Genomic DNA, 15,742 nt, shown 5'->3' with positions numbered 1-15,742 from the left:
GTCACAGTGTCCCGGTATTTAACAAAACCCTATTGATTTCTAATAGCTGCAGAAGACAATGGGCTCATTATTGGTAAACTGTGTCAGAGTTTACAGATAAAGCAAATCCAATTCGTCTTTATTCAAAATTTTGTTACCTTTATTGTAGAAAGGAAGATGTTTCTGGTGTATATGAACATGTTGGCTAAATTGATGTTGTATAATGCAGTTCAGGCAAAAAAAAGTGCAACACCATGATTATTGGTTGCAATTTACCTGTTGCAGTGAATTTCATACTAAGCAAAAGCTTACAAATCTGCAGTTGACTTGTTGTTGAGGATGCTGTTAACCCTTTAGCTGGCCACAATCTGCCCAATTGCAGCAGTTAAGGGGACAATGGCATCATGGGTTATGCTATTGAACTGATGGTCTGGAGGTATGCATTCAACGTCTATGTGGGCAGCCGCTGAATTTAAATTGAACTAATTAAATAAACCTGGAAGCTTGCATCAGCTGTGGCAGCCATGAAAATGTAGGCTTGCCATGAAAACGTATCTGGTTAGAGGGCATAGGTTTAGGGTGAGAGGGGAAAGATTTAAAAGGGACCTAAGGGACAACTTTTTCATGCAGAGGGTAGTGCGTATATGGAATGAGCTGGCAGAGGAAGTGATGGAGTCTGGTACAATTACAACATTAAAAGACAATAAGATGGGTATATGAATAAGAAGGGTTTAGAGAGATATGGGCTGAATGTTGGCAAATGGGACTGGGTCACTTTAGGGTAGTTGGTAGGCATGAACTAGTTGGACCAAAGGGTCTGTTTCTGTGCTGTATAACTGTATGGCTCCATAACTGCGCAGGAATACTGATCGAAATAGTAGGAGTGCAGACCAAGACTGGCCATGTCCTCCGATGTACCTGTCCATTGAAGAAAGAATTTGCATTTACAGTAGATAGAGTCTTGCATAATCTTGGGACATAAAACACATGCAAGTACTTTTGAATTATGGTCACTGTTGGATTCAGGCAACGAATTAGGCTCTTAGTAAGGTCCCCATAGTAAGCTGCAATGTAGCAATGGTCTGTTTTAATGATGCTGTGAGGGATAATTATTGACCAGGACAGGAAATGTGGTGTCTCTTTGAAACGGTGCTGTGGAATCTTTCACATTGACAACAGAGAACAGGCCAGGTTTTTGGATTAGGTTTTGTCGGAAAGACAGCACTCCAGCAGCACAGTATCCCTTAGTGCTATAATGGAGTGTCAGCATCATTTTTACTAATGATCTTCTCCTGCAATATCCTCCAGTAACTTTGTGGAAATCTCTCAATGGTGGTGTTTCATGTTGACAGTGGCCTTCCTTTATAGGAAAGACCCAATCTTGTATTGGGGATGTTATTAACTGATCAATTATGTGGGTCAGTCATAGCAGCTCGAATTGGGACAATTCACAACTGGAGGAGAGGTGCCGGAGCTGAAGCAGTTGTTCCTTCAGGTTACAAAATTCTCCTTTTACAGGGTGGAATAAAATAAATATTTTAATCAGACTGATGCTGGGAGAAGTGGGACGTGTGGTGGAGATGGTGGGAGTTGGGGGAAAGCGAGAGTGAAGGGAGTGTAAATCAGAATGCCTTTGGGCACTCATTATCACAGAGTTAAATCCCAGTCGACCCTACCTAACAACTGCATTGTGAGAGTGCCTGCCCATGGGCTGCAGTGTTGAAGGGGACTTATTGCCTCTGCCACAGGAAACCAGGGCTGGTCAGTAAAGCTCATGACATACGTCTGGAATTATTATTTTCTTCAGAACGTAGAAGGCTCATTGATAAAGCAGGAGAAAGTGAGGACTGCAGATGCTGGAGATCAGAGCTTAAAAATGTGTTGCTGGAAAAGTGCAGCAGGTCAGGCAGCATCAAAGGAACAGGAGAATCGACGTTTCGGGCATAAGCCCTTCTTCATTCCTGAAGAAGGGCTTATGCCCAAAACGTCGATTCTTCTGCTCATTGATAAAGCAGGTTGGCGTTTTCATTATTCTTACGCATCAAAACATATTCAGTAATGTCATCCAGAGGGTGTGACCTCGATTTTATGACTTAGCTCCCCAATGTAAGTGTCTCAGCGCTTGACTGATGGAACATAAATCGCCAGGCTTCAGCTCCAGTCTTAGCATTCCGTCACATTGTATCCATGGCAACCTATCATTTCCCATTGTGGTCACAATAAAATCAATCTCTCCGATGCCAGATTTTTCATTCCTGACATGTTCATCCTTCAACCCCTCATGAATCAAACAGAACAAAAACTTGAAAAATTCCTTAGCCTTCAAAATATCTTTCACAGCCCCCTAATCTGGCCTCTCTCTCAAGCTGCATCAGTGATGCCAGGAAGCAATAAAATTGACTCAGTATGTTACTATTTTTCTTATGAGAATTTTAGCCATTCCTTGGATCTATAAATAGCCGAGAGGAACATATGTCGTCTGTGGGATTTTCTGGGAGACTATCGCTGAGCACGATTTAAATGTCTGAAAATCAACCGACTTGTCAAGTAATTCACTCACTCTGCTGTGATGATGTGCTCAGAAAGAGGTTCAGTTTTGTTGGCTCATACGGTGATATTGATTTCTTTAAAAAAAAAGAATGCAGATAGTTTTTTTTTGAAAAGGGTTTAAAGTTAGTCAGGGAGACACAGAAACAGTCACTTTTTGATGTTTTTGTTTCCCTGTTGTATACCTGTAGCAGCAGTGTGTCCGAGCTACACGATGCACTGCAGATACTCACCAAACATCCTTAGACGTCACCTTCCAAACCCACAACCACTTCCCTCTAGAAGGAAAAGGGCATCAGATCCATGGCAACACCACCACCTTCAAATTCCCCTCCAAGCCGTTCACTATCCTGACATGGAAATATATCGCCGTTCCTTCACTGTTGTTGGGTCAAAATCCTGGAATTCCCTTCCTATTGGCATTGTGGGTCAATCCACAGCATGTGGACTGCAGCGGTTCAAGAAGGCATCTCCACCACCACCGCCAGCCAGCTATGCCCATGTCCCACAAATGAATAAAAGTAAACCCTCCATCCAGTTCAGAATGCCTATTTCATATTTTGCATCTGAATTTCCAGGTAATGGATGCTCTTCAGTACCTGGTTCAAATAACCATGCTTCAACTGGAAACCTAAAGTCTTGTTAAGTGTCATATTTGATCACAGCCATCTTATTCTCAACAACTTTCACACAGTAGCAGATCGAGGTTTGTCTTGGGTGATATATTATTGAATAATAGAACCATAGAATCCCTACAGTGCAGGCGGAGGCCATTTGGCCCATTGAGTCTGCACTGACCCTCAGACCATCCCATCCAGACCCACTTGCCTACCCTATCCCTGTAACCCCACATTACCCATAACCGGAATACCTAGTCTACACATCCCTGGATACTAACATGGATGACCAATCCACCTAACCTGCACATCTTTGGACTGCGGGAGGAAACCGGAGCACTCGGTGGAAACACCCACAGACATTGGTAGAACGTACCAATTCCACACAGACAGCCATCCAAGGGTGGAATTGAACCCGGATCCCTGGCACTGTGAGGTAGCAGTGCTAACCACTGAGACACCATGCTGCCATAACTTGTTTATGAAAGTTGTAACGCTTAAACGCCAGAATATTGCTCACTCCCTGAAGATGGAATTCCATGAAGGCACAGAGGTAATACTGTATTCCAAGGATTGTGTTGTACTCTATCATAGTCACTGGAGCCACTTACCACCCCTTATTTTATACCATGGCCTGACACTAGTTGTGTCTGGTTCATATCACTGGAAGGATGAGAGAGTCCATGACATGGTGAAGAGGTGGAATAGTTTCAGGGATTTGCAAAGTTTGGTTTGAGAAGCTGGAGTTACTCTCTTTAGACCAAAAGAAATTGAGTGGTGATTTGATCAGGGAACTTAGATTATATCAGGTTAAGAATATGACATGTAAATAAAGACTAGTCCCTTATGTGATGGTAGGAGGAGGAGAAGGGGTCACAGGTCACTGGCTAGGAATTCTGCACTAACGCAGCTCCTGACTCACTGAAGCCCACCCACCCACTATTGACAAGGCACCTGTCAGGAGTGTGACAGAATACTCCCCACTCCCCTGGATGGGTGCAGCTCCAGCATCACTCCAGTAGCTCGACACCATCCAGGGCTAAGCAGCTCGCTGGATTGGCACCACATCCTCCAGCTGAAATATTAACATTCTCCACCATTCCTGCACATTGCCAGCAGCGTGTATCAATCACAAGCCACACTGCAGCAACTCACTGCGGCTTCTTCGACAGTACCTTTTGGCTGAGCCGTGACCTCTACCCTCTAGAAGGGCAAGGGCAGCAGATGCATGGAAACATCACCAGCTACAAAGTCTCTTTCAAGCCACATGCCATCCTGACTTGGAAAGATATTGCCATTCCTTGACTGTCATGGGGTCAAACTCCTGGAAGTCCCTCCCTTGTGTGGAGGGTGGCTCACTGACACTTTCTCAAGGGCAGTCAGGGCCTGGGTAATAAATGCTGGTATTACCAAAATCTTCTACATCCCATGAAAGAAGGTTTTTATTTGAAACAAACTGGGCGGCACGGTGGCCCAGTGGTTAGCACTGCTGCCTCACAGCGCCTGTAGACCCGGGTTCAATTCCCGACTCAGGCGACTGACTGTGTGGAGTTTGCACATTCTCCCCGTGTCTGCGTGGGTTTCCTCCGGGTGCTCCGGTTTCCTCCCACAGTCCAAAGATATGCGGGTCAGGTGAATTGGCCATGCTAAATTGCCCGTAGTGTTAGGTTAAAGGGGTAGATGTAGGGGTATGGGTGGGTTGCGCTTCGGCGGGTCGCTGTGGACTTGTTGGGCCGAAGGGCCTGTTTCCACACTGTAAGTAATCTAATCTAATCAAAGAGATACATAAAGGGGAAGTGAGGAAAAGCAGTTTTTTATGCAGTGAGTGGTAATACACTGGGATTTGTTGCCTGCCCTCAATATTCCATCCAAGCTGCTGGGCTGTGCTGTCACTGGGAAACTCCATGCTCGTCAATCAGTGAGCCGACACATGGCTTCCATTACCTTAAGCTGCTTCACGCACGGTCTTCAGAGATCCACACGGCAGCGAGAAACATCCCAGGGAATGTTGTCCGCACGCGTGCTGGAAATGGAGACGATGAATGATTTTGAAAGGAAATTCGGCAGGTATTTGAGGCAATTAAATGTGTGAGCCTACGCGGATAGAGCAGGGAAATGAGTTGACCATCGGTACCCCTGACACCCAAGACCACTCCAATCACCACAGGTCAATACTAAGCTTGAGACCTTAGTGATCCATACGACCCAGTTAGACACACAGCAGGGCAGTTTATCGTTGGGTCAACTTCCTGATCCCTTAATAGTCTCGACTTTTCCTCTTTTGCAAGAGGAAGCCAACCTTCCAGAAGCAGGAACATAATTCTGAATTGTTGTGGTTCTGTTCTCCGAGCTGGGAATTTGTGTTGCAGACGTTTCGTCCCCTGTCTCGGTGACATCCTCAGTGCTTGGGAGCCACCCGTGAAGCACTTCTGTGATCTTTCCTCCGGCAGTTGTAGTGGTTTGAATCTGCCGTTGAATTCCCGGATATTGGGACAAGAATTCCTGTTCCTCCATCCATAGTTCTTGGATATCCAGGCCAAGTGAACTTTGGAAAATCCAGAATCCATGAGGAGTTATTGGTCCTTATGGAGATTGTCAAAATTATTGCCTGTTAAGTATTGCGGGTGGACTCTCTTTGTCTTTGTCCAATTCTCATACCCAGGTGATTCTGGAAATCCCAGCCCTTCTCACCTCATTGCAGCTATTGGAGGTTCAAATACATTTGTTTCCTTTCCCTTCCCGCCCGAACCGTTTCTGTTACACATTTGCTGTAATGTTGCTGTTTCACAACCCCACCGTAACCTGCGTCGTGCACGCTTTAGCTGTTACACCCACGCGCACTTTCACACTAAGTATACATTGTCAGTGTCGTCTTTACTGTGCTCGTTACCAAGTTTTCTGGCAGACAGCACAGTTTCTGCAGTTAGTTCTCATTTTGCTGCGTCGCAGCAGGTTATATCTGAGCACCAGAGGGGTCCAGGGAAGCTAAAACCCAGTCTTATTTTTGGAACAGTAAGTGACTGAACATAATTAATCTGGGAGGTGAGGGACTGTATAAAATTAATTGGTGAGCTAGGAGAGCAAGTCTACTTCTGAATACCTTGCTTTTTTTCCCCCCTGTCTGTGCCAAAGGACTTAATTTAATATGAGCTTTAATTTGTCAGACAGCAGCCAGTATCCCACAGTACCTCAAGAGTTTACAGTCCCCAAATGAGATCTTCTCAGTGGTTTTGAGTTTTGGTCAGGGGCTATCTGTTTTTACTCCTTCAGCCTCAGCTTTACTGTAATGTGTTAATTCAGACCAGCCCTCATTAAATATGTTGTTCTCTGCTGTTATGGGACGTTTTCAGTTTGCTTACTTTGCAATGTCTTTAGATGTCAGGATCTTAGAGAATGTTGAAGCTGGTAGCGCCTATTCACTGTAAAAGGCTTGTATCTGTCTAGTGTTTTTCATAACCTTAGGCTGCTATGAAGCATTTAACAGGCAACAGAACTGGAGTCACTGCTGTAATGTAGGAAGCACAGCAGCTATGCCATGCATCGCACGTTCTCACAGTGTGACAATGAGAAGTTTATCTTGGTGATGTTGCTTGTGGAATTAGCATTGGTGAGGACATTATGGAAAGGATGACTGACTTTCTTTGGATAGTGTTTTGGGATTTTTTGATCCAGACAAACTTGCTTTTGTGTCTTTTCCTAAAGATAGCAAGTTTGACCGTTTGGCTGTCCTTCAGCACAGCATGTGAACACCACCCTTGATTTAATACTTAACTCTGTGTTATGGGCCGTAAAAACCCATGATCTGGTCAGAGCAGTAAGCGCTACCAGTGAACCCCAGTTGACCAAATAGAGTTCTGAGACCGAAATTGAGTTACCTGATTGAGACTGAGTTTCCTGACTTCTGAATGTCGTTGAGTATACCACTGTTACATGAATGCACTGTCAACTTCATCTGTAGGATGTGTGTTTCCCCTCCTTACACTGTTGCTGTAGAAGTAAAAGACTTACGTTGCCCATTTGCATGTTGCTCTAACTACTAGCTGCCCGCTTTATCAGAGAATCTTGGCCTACTTGATGTTGTTATTCTAGCACCTTCCTCAGTCCGAAATCTGTACTCTGAATCAGGGTCTGCTTTGGAAGTGAAACACTTTGAACGTTGGTTTATGGAAAGCATCCTTTGGACTGTGTTTCTCCATATTTTGGGGACCCTGCATTTAAGTGAGCCCTTGATTGTTAGCAGCCTGGACTGTGGGCACATGAACCTGGGTCTGCCTGTATCCCAGCATTCCATGAATATTCCAGGTCAGGTCATGAGGTCTAGACCAGAGATTACACATTGTGTAGATCAGACTGGAAAAGGGACAAGAGATTTCCTAAAGAGCGTTAGTTGATGTTATAATGACAATCTACTACTTTCATGATCACTTTATTAATTGTATTATTCCCAATATGTTTTTGAAGCTGAACTTAGTTGTTTAAACTGCTACTTGAGCTCACCTCTTCATTCACAATTTCAAGCAACTATTTCAGAAACGTAACCACTCAGTTCACCCTATCTGTACTCTGAGACACAAAGAACTGCTTTTACTTGTTAAATAAAACCCTAGTTTTAAAAAAAACCCTGCAGTTTCCTCAAGAGGAAAGGATATGGGCAAAGATCCATTTTTGAAATTATCATTTAATTCATGCATGTGCTGTTTGGAGCTGCAAACTAGGCAAGATTTTATTGCCCAGTTGCTCAGGGGGTATTTAAGATTGCTGTTGACCTGCAGTAAAGTGTAGGCTAGACCAGCTAAGGATAGCAGATTCACTCCCTTTTAGAGCATTAGCGAGTCAAGTGGGATGTTAGAACAATCAACAGTGGTTATACAATCACTATTTGGGCTAACTTTTTCCCTTTTTAGATTTTTACCTAATTGATATTTGACCAGGTGCCATAGTGGGATTTGTCTAGGTGAAAGTGAGGACTGCAGATGCTGGAGATTAGAGTCAAGATTAGAGTGGAGCTGGAAATGCGCAGCAGGTCAGGCAGCATCCGAGGAGCAGGAAAATCGACGTTCCAGGCAGGAGCCCTTCATCAGAATTCCTGCTCCTCGGATGCTGCCTGACCTGCTGCGCATTTCCAGCACCACTCTAATCTTGACTATAGTGGGATTTGAACCCATCCCCCCCAGAACATTAACCTGGTGTTCTGGATTACTAGTCCAGTGACATTGCCACTGCCTGACCCTGCTGGGATGTAGATATAAAATGACAGCAGTGTATTGAGTATCACTTGGGAGCTTGTTTTCATTCCCGCTCTTGATTCTGTATCATAGAGTATCATGCAGTATCATTTCTGTGTGTGCGCCAGCTGTGCCACCATTGCTGTTCAAGGACAGTCAGATAATTCAAGTAAAAATAGCACACACAGGCACAGCCTGACATAGTTCAAGTGCACAAAGCCTGTACCTGTAGCTCATTCACGATGCAGTAAAGCTTGAGTGAAATGGCAGCCTTAACCTGGAGAGCTGTGCCAGTTTAACGTGACCTTAAACTGAATGCTGATGGGCAAATGTCCTGATCTGCACGGGCAATTTGTTGCTATTTAAAGGAGACGAGACTGACCGAGGCCCTGGGGAGAACAACTCCACTTCTGTATGAAATAGGGCCACACTTTGGTGTCTCATCCAAACCTCGGTATCTTTGGACCAATGCAGTATTACCTCAGTATAGCTAGAGCCTTGATGGTGAATAATGGTTACAGACTCTGGGTTCTTAGTGTGCAAAAAAAACACCTAGGAATAATTATTAAATCTGAAAGGAGAAAATCAATTGCTTTCCTCCGTGTCTACTCAGGGCCCCTGCTCGTAATGTCACATGGGTCGGCGTTAAACCACTAGCTTGCTCCTGGCAGTTCTGCTGACACAACACACAACCTGCAGGAAACCTCTCTCTCACAATCTCAGATACGTGTGAGGTGTTGCTTGGTAACATCGTGTTGTCTTGCTGGGAGGAGAGATCATGGCAGAAGTGAATTAATTTGCGTGTACTATTGCTTTGAAGGATGTGCTCCATTAACATGTTAAATTCTGACACTTAGCCACACAAACTTCGGATAGCAATGTTCTGTTTGTTGTATAATAATATGTGACAAATCTAATCTGGAATTGGAACACACACATTCAGAATTGGCGGCTAAGAAGACTAAGCAACTGTGTTCCAATTGTTAGAATTACACTTGTGACGTCCCAGATTTACACAGTCAGTGCTATTTGATGTTCTGATTCGCTGGTCCCTGGCACTTAGCCCTCTATTCTCACTGTGGCTGTTCCCAATAACCGTTCAGGTGGGACCATCCTTTGAAGAATGTATGTTGATAGAGATCAGATGGCAGACAGCCATACAAGAGTGCGTCAGAGAATTTGGACTATGTCTCTTAATTAACCAAAGTCAGCTACACTGACACACCACCAAGGCTGAATCATGCTGAAGCTACGAACTGATTTACAATTGCACTCTCCCCTTCTTTCAGGTTGTCCTTCCAACACGCGTTGGTAGAGTCTATGTTTATGACACAGCACAGATGGAACAAGATGAATATGACGTCCTACCATCACGCAATCCTCCTCCGGCCACTTTGCAGGAGATTTACGACGTGCCTCCAACTCGAGGAGGAATGGAATCTTCTAGCAATCAGTATGGGCAAGAGGTGGGTAATGGTTTTGGCATTTAATAAAAAGAAAGACACCAGTTTATTGCTACTGTGTCTGAAAACCAGAAAATCATTTCAAATGAAAACTCTTCTTCTGCAATTTAAAGAATGCTTTGAAATCTCACTTCAAATATATGTACCGATAAACATTTCATTTGAAGAAAAGAACGACTTGCATTTATGTGCCACCTTTCAAAACCTCAGCAAGTCACAAGCTGGATTGCAGCCATTAACTATTTTTGAAATGTACTTGCTGTTGGAAGAAAGTGTGTCAGCCTGTGGACAGAAAAAGCTCCCACAAACAGCAACAAGATAAATGGAAAGGTTTTCTTAATTTAATGACTAATAAAGGAGTATAATCCTCATAAATAAATAGCAAAACCTTTTGATTACTGTCACTCACCCTAATGACAAGACAAGGCGAGCAGGAATAGAACATGCATCCCATTAAGCCAACTCCAACATAAGCCATGGTTAAAAATTTTGTCATTATGTAAATATTATGCCATATTATGTGGTAACAAAAATGCATGGTTATTCTTTCCCAAAGGAAAACAAAATGCTTGTGTTGACAATGCCCCTTTTAATTCAGGACTCTTTTTTTCTTGATTACAATAATTTATAATCTGCCTTGAAGTTCTGTACAAAATAAAACCGTGTCGCAAAATACAAGATGCAAGGAGAGAGCATGAGGCACATTGAAGGTCAGTGGAGGTTTGGTATTCAGAGGGGGTTATGAATATGTGCAATTCTTCAAAGATTTTCATCAGCTTCAATGGGAGATTGGGCATGAAGCCATAGTCGTGTGTCTGGGGAATATCATAATGGATGCTTTTGTACATATTTATTGGTTCCACTGTGATAAGTAAAAGGAAATGGTCACTGATACTTTCTGGATAAAACTTGCAGAGGAACATTTTTCAAACACCAACATTAGTTGTAGGAGATTAATAGTTGTTGGAGGCAACAAATCAACATTGTTATCCCGGCTTTTTTCCGTCAGGTTTATGATACACCTCCCATGGCAATGAAGGGTCCAAACAGCAGAGATAAATCACAGGAAATCTATGATGTGCCCCCCAGTGTTGAAATGAATCTACAACACCAGATCCATTCTCAACAAATGGTGAGTATGCACTTGTCTTCAGGAATGTCTGTGGTGACTGCAGTGCTGGGGAGTTGGGAGACTGGGGTTAGAATGGTCTATCTGGCTGACCAGATAGTTCCAGGAGAGAGCGTGACATTTCGTGGCAGAAGAATTAGCATCTTCCAGGTAGATTTGGGCAGCTTGTTCAAGGAGCAACATCTTGATGAAGTCCATGAAGCCATGGGTGAACTTCACAATCTGACACCAGCCATACTTACAGGTAAGAGAGGGAATGGAAACGCACAATATGTGCCAGTTAAACCAAACAACCTGTTTCTATGTTCACGTCTCTATTGGGGCTAGAAGTGAGAGACATCCAAAGAAAGGGCAAGGAAGCATTTTAAAGGGCGGCACGGTGGCTCAGTGGTTAGCACCGCTGCCTAGCAACGCCAGGGACCCGGGTTCGATTCCAGCCTGCATGGAGTTTGCACATTCTCCCCGTGTCTGCATGGGTTTCCTCCCACAATCCAAAGATGTGCAGGTCAGGTGAATTGGCCATGTTAAATTTCCCAGAGTGATAGGTGCATTAGTAGGGAGTAGGGGAATGGGTCTGTGTGGGTTACTCTTCGGAGGGTCGTTGTGGACCTGTTGGGCCGAAGGGCCTGTATCCACCCTATAGGGAATCTAATCTAATCTAAACCTATTTTACCCAAATCACTTGGCACTTTATGCTTCCACTTAATGCACTTCTGGCAACTCTCTCATTTTATAGATGACTGTCCCTTCTTTATTGCAATTCATTCCAGTTAAAACAATCTCTCATTTCTCTAATTTGCCATCTCCATTATTCTGTGATTTGCTGTGATGATTATTGTTAAGTGATAATGTTATGGAGTTTTCAGTCTTTATGAAATTTTCTGTTGGCTTCAACATTGTTAAGCGCTCCTATATGTTTCCCCAGATCCTTTAGGATCAGTTTATCTTGGCTGCCCAGTGTCTAATCAAGGGAGAATGTGATGCTGGGAGATGTAACTGTGAACCCGTTGGTACAGGAACAGAATAATCTCCTCTAACATGTAATACCATGTGCTTGCCCCAAGCTATCAAAGGCTGGTCTCTGGACTGGTGAAATAACAGCAAATATAAAAGATAATATAGTTTTATTTTGCAATTAGAGAACCAACATTTAAAGCAAACTTTACCTTACTTCAAGCCTCTGATCCAGCCTTCTGTTTTAACAAGCCTTTCCTCTGCCCACGTCATAGAGAGCCACATGATTGAATACTCCCTGGTCAGACAGAATTCTCTGAGATGAAATCGGAGCACATTCCAGGTCTGGCTTCCCAGTTCTCCCAGACTCTGTGCTCCTTTTGACCTGTTTTGTTTCTTGAGTGGACAGGAAGCCAGTGGCTTGACCTCTGACCTATTCTTAGCTTTCTGTAACTGTAGTTCCAAGAACACCTGAAATAGCAATGGCAGGCTGTCTACGGTGAGATTCCTTGCAACATTCCCGCGATGTGCTCAAGCCATCCTCCATGCCCATGGGGGAGGGGGTGGGGTGTCCAGAAGAACGTCCCAGTCTAAACTAGAATTGAGCAAATCGCTTCCACTGGTTTATCGCAGAAATTGAGTTTGCTGGATGTAACCTTTCTGCAAGTTTAATGCAAGTTGGAACAGTCCCATAAACAGATAGAAATCTCAAAACCTGATTATCATTTTAAGCTGGAATTTTTTTTTAGTGTTGGTTATAGCGTCAGAGAGCTCTGCAGCATGGAAACAACAGGCCCTTTAGCCCAACTTGTCCATGCAGCTCAGTTTTCCTAATTAAACTCATCCCAATTGCCTATTTTTGGTCCATACCCCTCCATACCTATCCCATCTGTGTACCTGTCTAAATGTTTCTTAAATGAGAAAATTGTACTCTCTTCCACCACTCCTCTGGCAGACTGTTTCAGACTCACCACCCTCTGTGTGAAAAAAATGGCCCCTCTGGACCTTTTTATATCTCTCCTCTCTCTCCTTAAGCCTATGCCTTCTATTTTTAGACTCCCTTACCGTGAGGAAATAGTGTTCGCTATCTACCTTCTCAATGACCCGCATGATTTTATAGACCTCTGTAAGGTCACCCCTGAGTCTCCTGTGCCTCAGGGAGAAAAGTCCCAGCCTATCCAGCCTCTCCTTATAACTCAAACCTTTCAATCCTGGTAGCATACTAGTAAATCTTTTCTGCACTTTTTCTAGTTTAATAATATCCCGCAAATTCTAATGAAGGTGAAATGAATGAGAGGAAGGTGGATTAGAATGAGCTCTCACTTTCAACCATGTCCTGTACTCCACGTGGAGAGAGGGGTTTGAAGCCTGAGACACAGGCCTCTGCTTTAACAGCCACTGGAGTGGTCAAGGGGGAAATCTTTCTCAATCCCTCACCTGCAGGAAAGTGCAAAGCTCCACCCTGGTGCTACAGTAGGCCCTGAACCTGTAGCCTATCTCTGCAATAAAACAGCACCAGTGTGGTCTTAGTGTTTGATGATTATATTTATAGAGGGCTATTCAAATAATTAATATAACTGATGTTTAATCTGAAGGATAAGTTTCCACAGGTTCACATCTCACCATGGCAACTGGAGGAATTTAAATTCAATAAAATTTGGAATTAGGAACTAGCCTCTGGTGTCATGTAATCACTGTTCATTGGCATAAAGGCCTTTCAGATTCACTAATGTCCTTCAGGGAAGGAAAACTGCCATCCTTATTTGGTCTGGTCTACATGTGACTCCAGACCTACGGCAATGGGGCTGAAATGGCCTAGCAAGCCAATCAATTCATGGACACTAAATGCTGGTGTTACTAGCAGGGCCCACGTCCCATGTAGGAATGAAAACCCAATGTTCCTGGGATACTGCAGTGCACAAATAGCCAACCCTATTAACCTCCCACTGTGGAAGGACAGTGCCCTCACTCCTGGGCCTCACTGATGCTTGTGTGTTCACGATCGCTGACATTAATTTGAACTTTGGAAAATGTAGCTCAGTACCTTCCTCAAAGGTTGAACTTTTTCCTTTTCTTAAACACAGGTCTACGATGTTCCCCCATCTGTGAGTAAGGATGTCCCAGATGGGCCAGTCTCTGAAGATACATATGACATTCCACTGAGGTTTTCCCACAGGACCACCAAGGGGACAGATTCCATGAGATATACCATTCCACCTCAAACCCCAGCAGCACATGAGGGCTATCCAATCGATGATGTGTATGACGTGCCTCCACTGACGGTGAAGCTAACGGACCCTTCCAACAACCAGGAAATCTATGACGTTCCTCCAAGCCAGAAGATACTGGGTGGATATCAGACGAATGTGCAGGATGTGTATGATTTCCCACGGGATCTTGGTGTTCCAGCTTCCGGAGGCAAGCTCACCATGAACGAGGAACCTGAGGGCGATTATATTTATGACGTGCCACCTCAGGTGTGTAGAGATGCCACAACAGAAGAAATGACCAACAACCACAAGAGACATTCAGCATCCAGCACGGGCAGCACAAGGAGCAATATTTCAACTTCCTCACTCGACGTCATTCCTGTGAAAGAGTCTTCCATCTCGCCCAAGCCAAGTAGTAAAGAGCTCAACTTGGACCTGGAGGTAGCGATGGAGATCTTGGCGAAGCATCAGCAAAATGTGGAGAGCTCCATTTCCTACCTCATGTCCTTCATTGTTACCAGCTGGAGGAGCCGTGAGCACATGGAGACCAACGTACAGAACATCAAGACGGGGGTGGAGAGAGTAAAGAATTCCGTGAAGGACCTTCTGGAATTTGCCCGTGGCGCTGTGGCAAACTCCACCCAGGCGACTGACCGCACATTGTACACAAAGTTGAGCAAACAGGTGCAGAAAATGGAAGAGATCTACCAGCTTCTCCTCAAACACAGTCAGGCTTTGGACAACTGTAACTGGGCGCTGAATGTTCTCATCATGAACAAGCAAAGCTCAGCTGATGATCTGGACCGATTTGTGATGCACTCACGGGGTATCCCCGACGATACAAAGCAGCTCGCCTCTTTCCTTCATGGCAATGCTTCATTGCTCTTCAAACGGACAAAGTCACAGCCGGGAGACAACAAGAGTGCAGTGCCTCCTGCTGGTCATGAGAGCGGCAGCCACTCGACAAATAACAATAACATATCCAACCATCAGGCAGGTCTATCAGACAAGGCCAATATCCAGGCAAGGCCCCTCCCATCGCCACCAAGATATACAGCTGAAGAGTCACCTGACACCCAGTATGACAACAGTGGCAGCGGATGGATGGAGGACTATGACTATGTTCACTTACAGGTTTGTGTTTATCCAAGATTCAAATCTGAGCAGTTTGCATCAGTACAGCCATACATAATATTGGAAATCACATGATAAAAGCTAGGAAAAAGGAGCAAGGCTAGTTCATTCAGCCTTTGGGCCTGCTCCACTATCAGTGATCATTCAACTCAGTCCCTTGCTGCTGTTTTCTCTCTATACCCTTTGGTGCCTTTAGTCCAAAGAACAATATCTCTATCTCTCTCTCTATCTCTCTCTCTATCTCTCTCTCTATCTCTCTCTCTATCTCTCTCTCTATCTCTCTCTCTATCTCTCTCTCTATCTCTCTCTCTATCTCTCTCTCTATCTCTCTCTCTATCTCTCTCTCTATCTCTCTCTCTCTATCTCTCTCTCTCTATCTATCTCTCTCTATCTATCTCTCTCTATCTATCTCTCTCTCTATCTATCTCTCTCTCTCTGTCTATCTCTCTCTATCTCTCTCTCTCGATCTATCACTCTCTCTCGA

The 15,742-nt window shown here is 44.2% G+C and overlaps 1 protein-coding gene across 2 annotated transcripts in view; it reads left to right on the top strand.

The window, feature by feature from the left end:
* bcar1 (BCAR1 scaffold protein, Cas family member) overlaps positions 1–15,742 on the top strand; it is a 250,499-nt gene that overhangs the window by 217,702 nt on the left and 17,055 nt on the right. For both annotated transcript variants that reach the window (XM_043707042.2, XM_043707041.2), the window contains exons 3-5: positions 9,658–9,834; positions 10,841–10,963; positions 13,999–15,258. In XM_043707042.2, the coding sequence (XP_043562977.2) occupies positions 9,658–9,834; positions 10,841–10,963; positions 13,999–15,258 (1,560 nt within the window). The remainder of the gene's footprint in view (positions 1–9,657; positions 9,835–10,840; positions 10,964–13,998; positions 15,259–15,742) is intronic.

Source organism: Chiloscyllium plagiosum, unplaced genomic scaffold (assembly GCF_037043375.1).
Source record: "Chiloscyllium plagiosum isolate Xiang-an unplaced genomic scaffold, Cpla_swu_hap1 HiC_scaffold_17, whole genome shotgun sequence".
In the NCBI taxonomy this organism is placed as follows: domain Eukaryota; kingdom Metazoa; phylum Chordata; class Chondrichthyes; order Orectolobiformes; family Hemiscylliidae; genus Chiloscyllium; species Chiloscyllium plagiosum.
The sequence above is the reverse complement of the archived record's forward strand: the minus strand, read 5'-3'. Positions and strand labels throughout refer to the sequence as shown.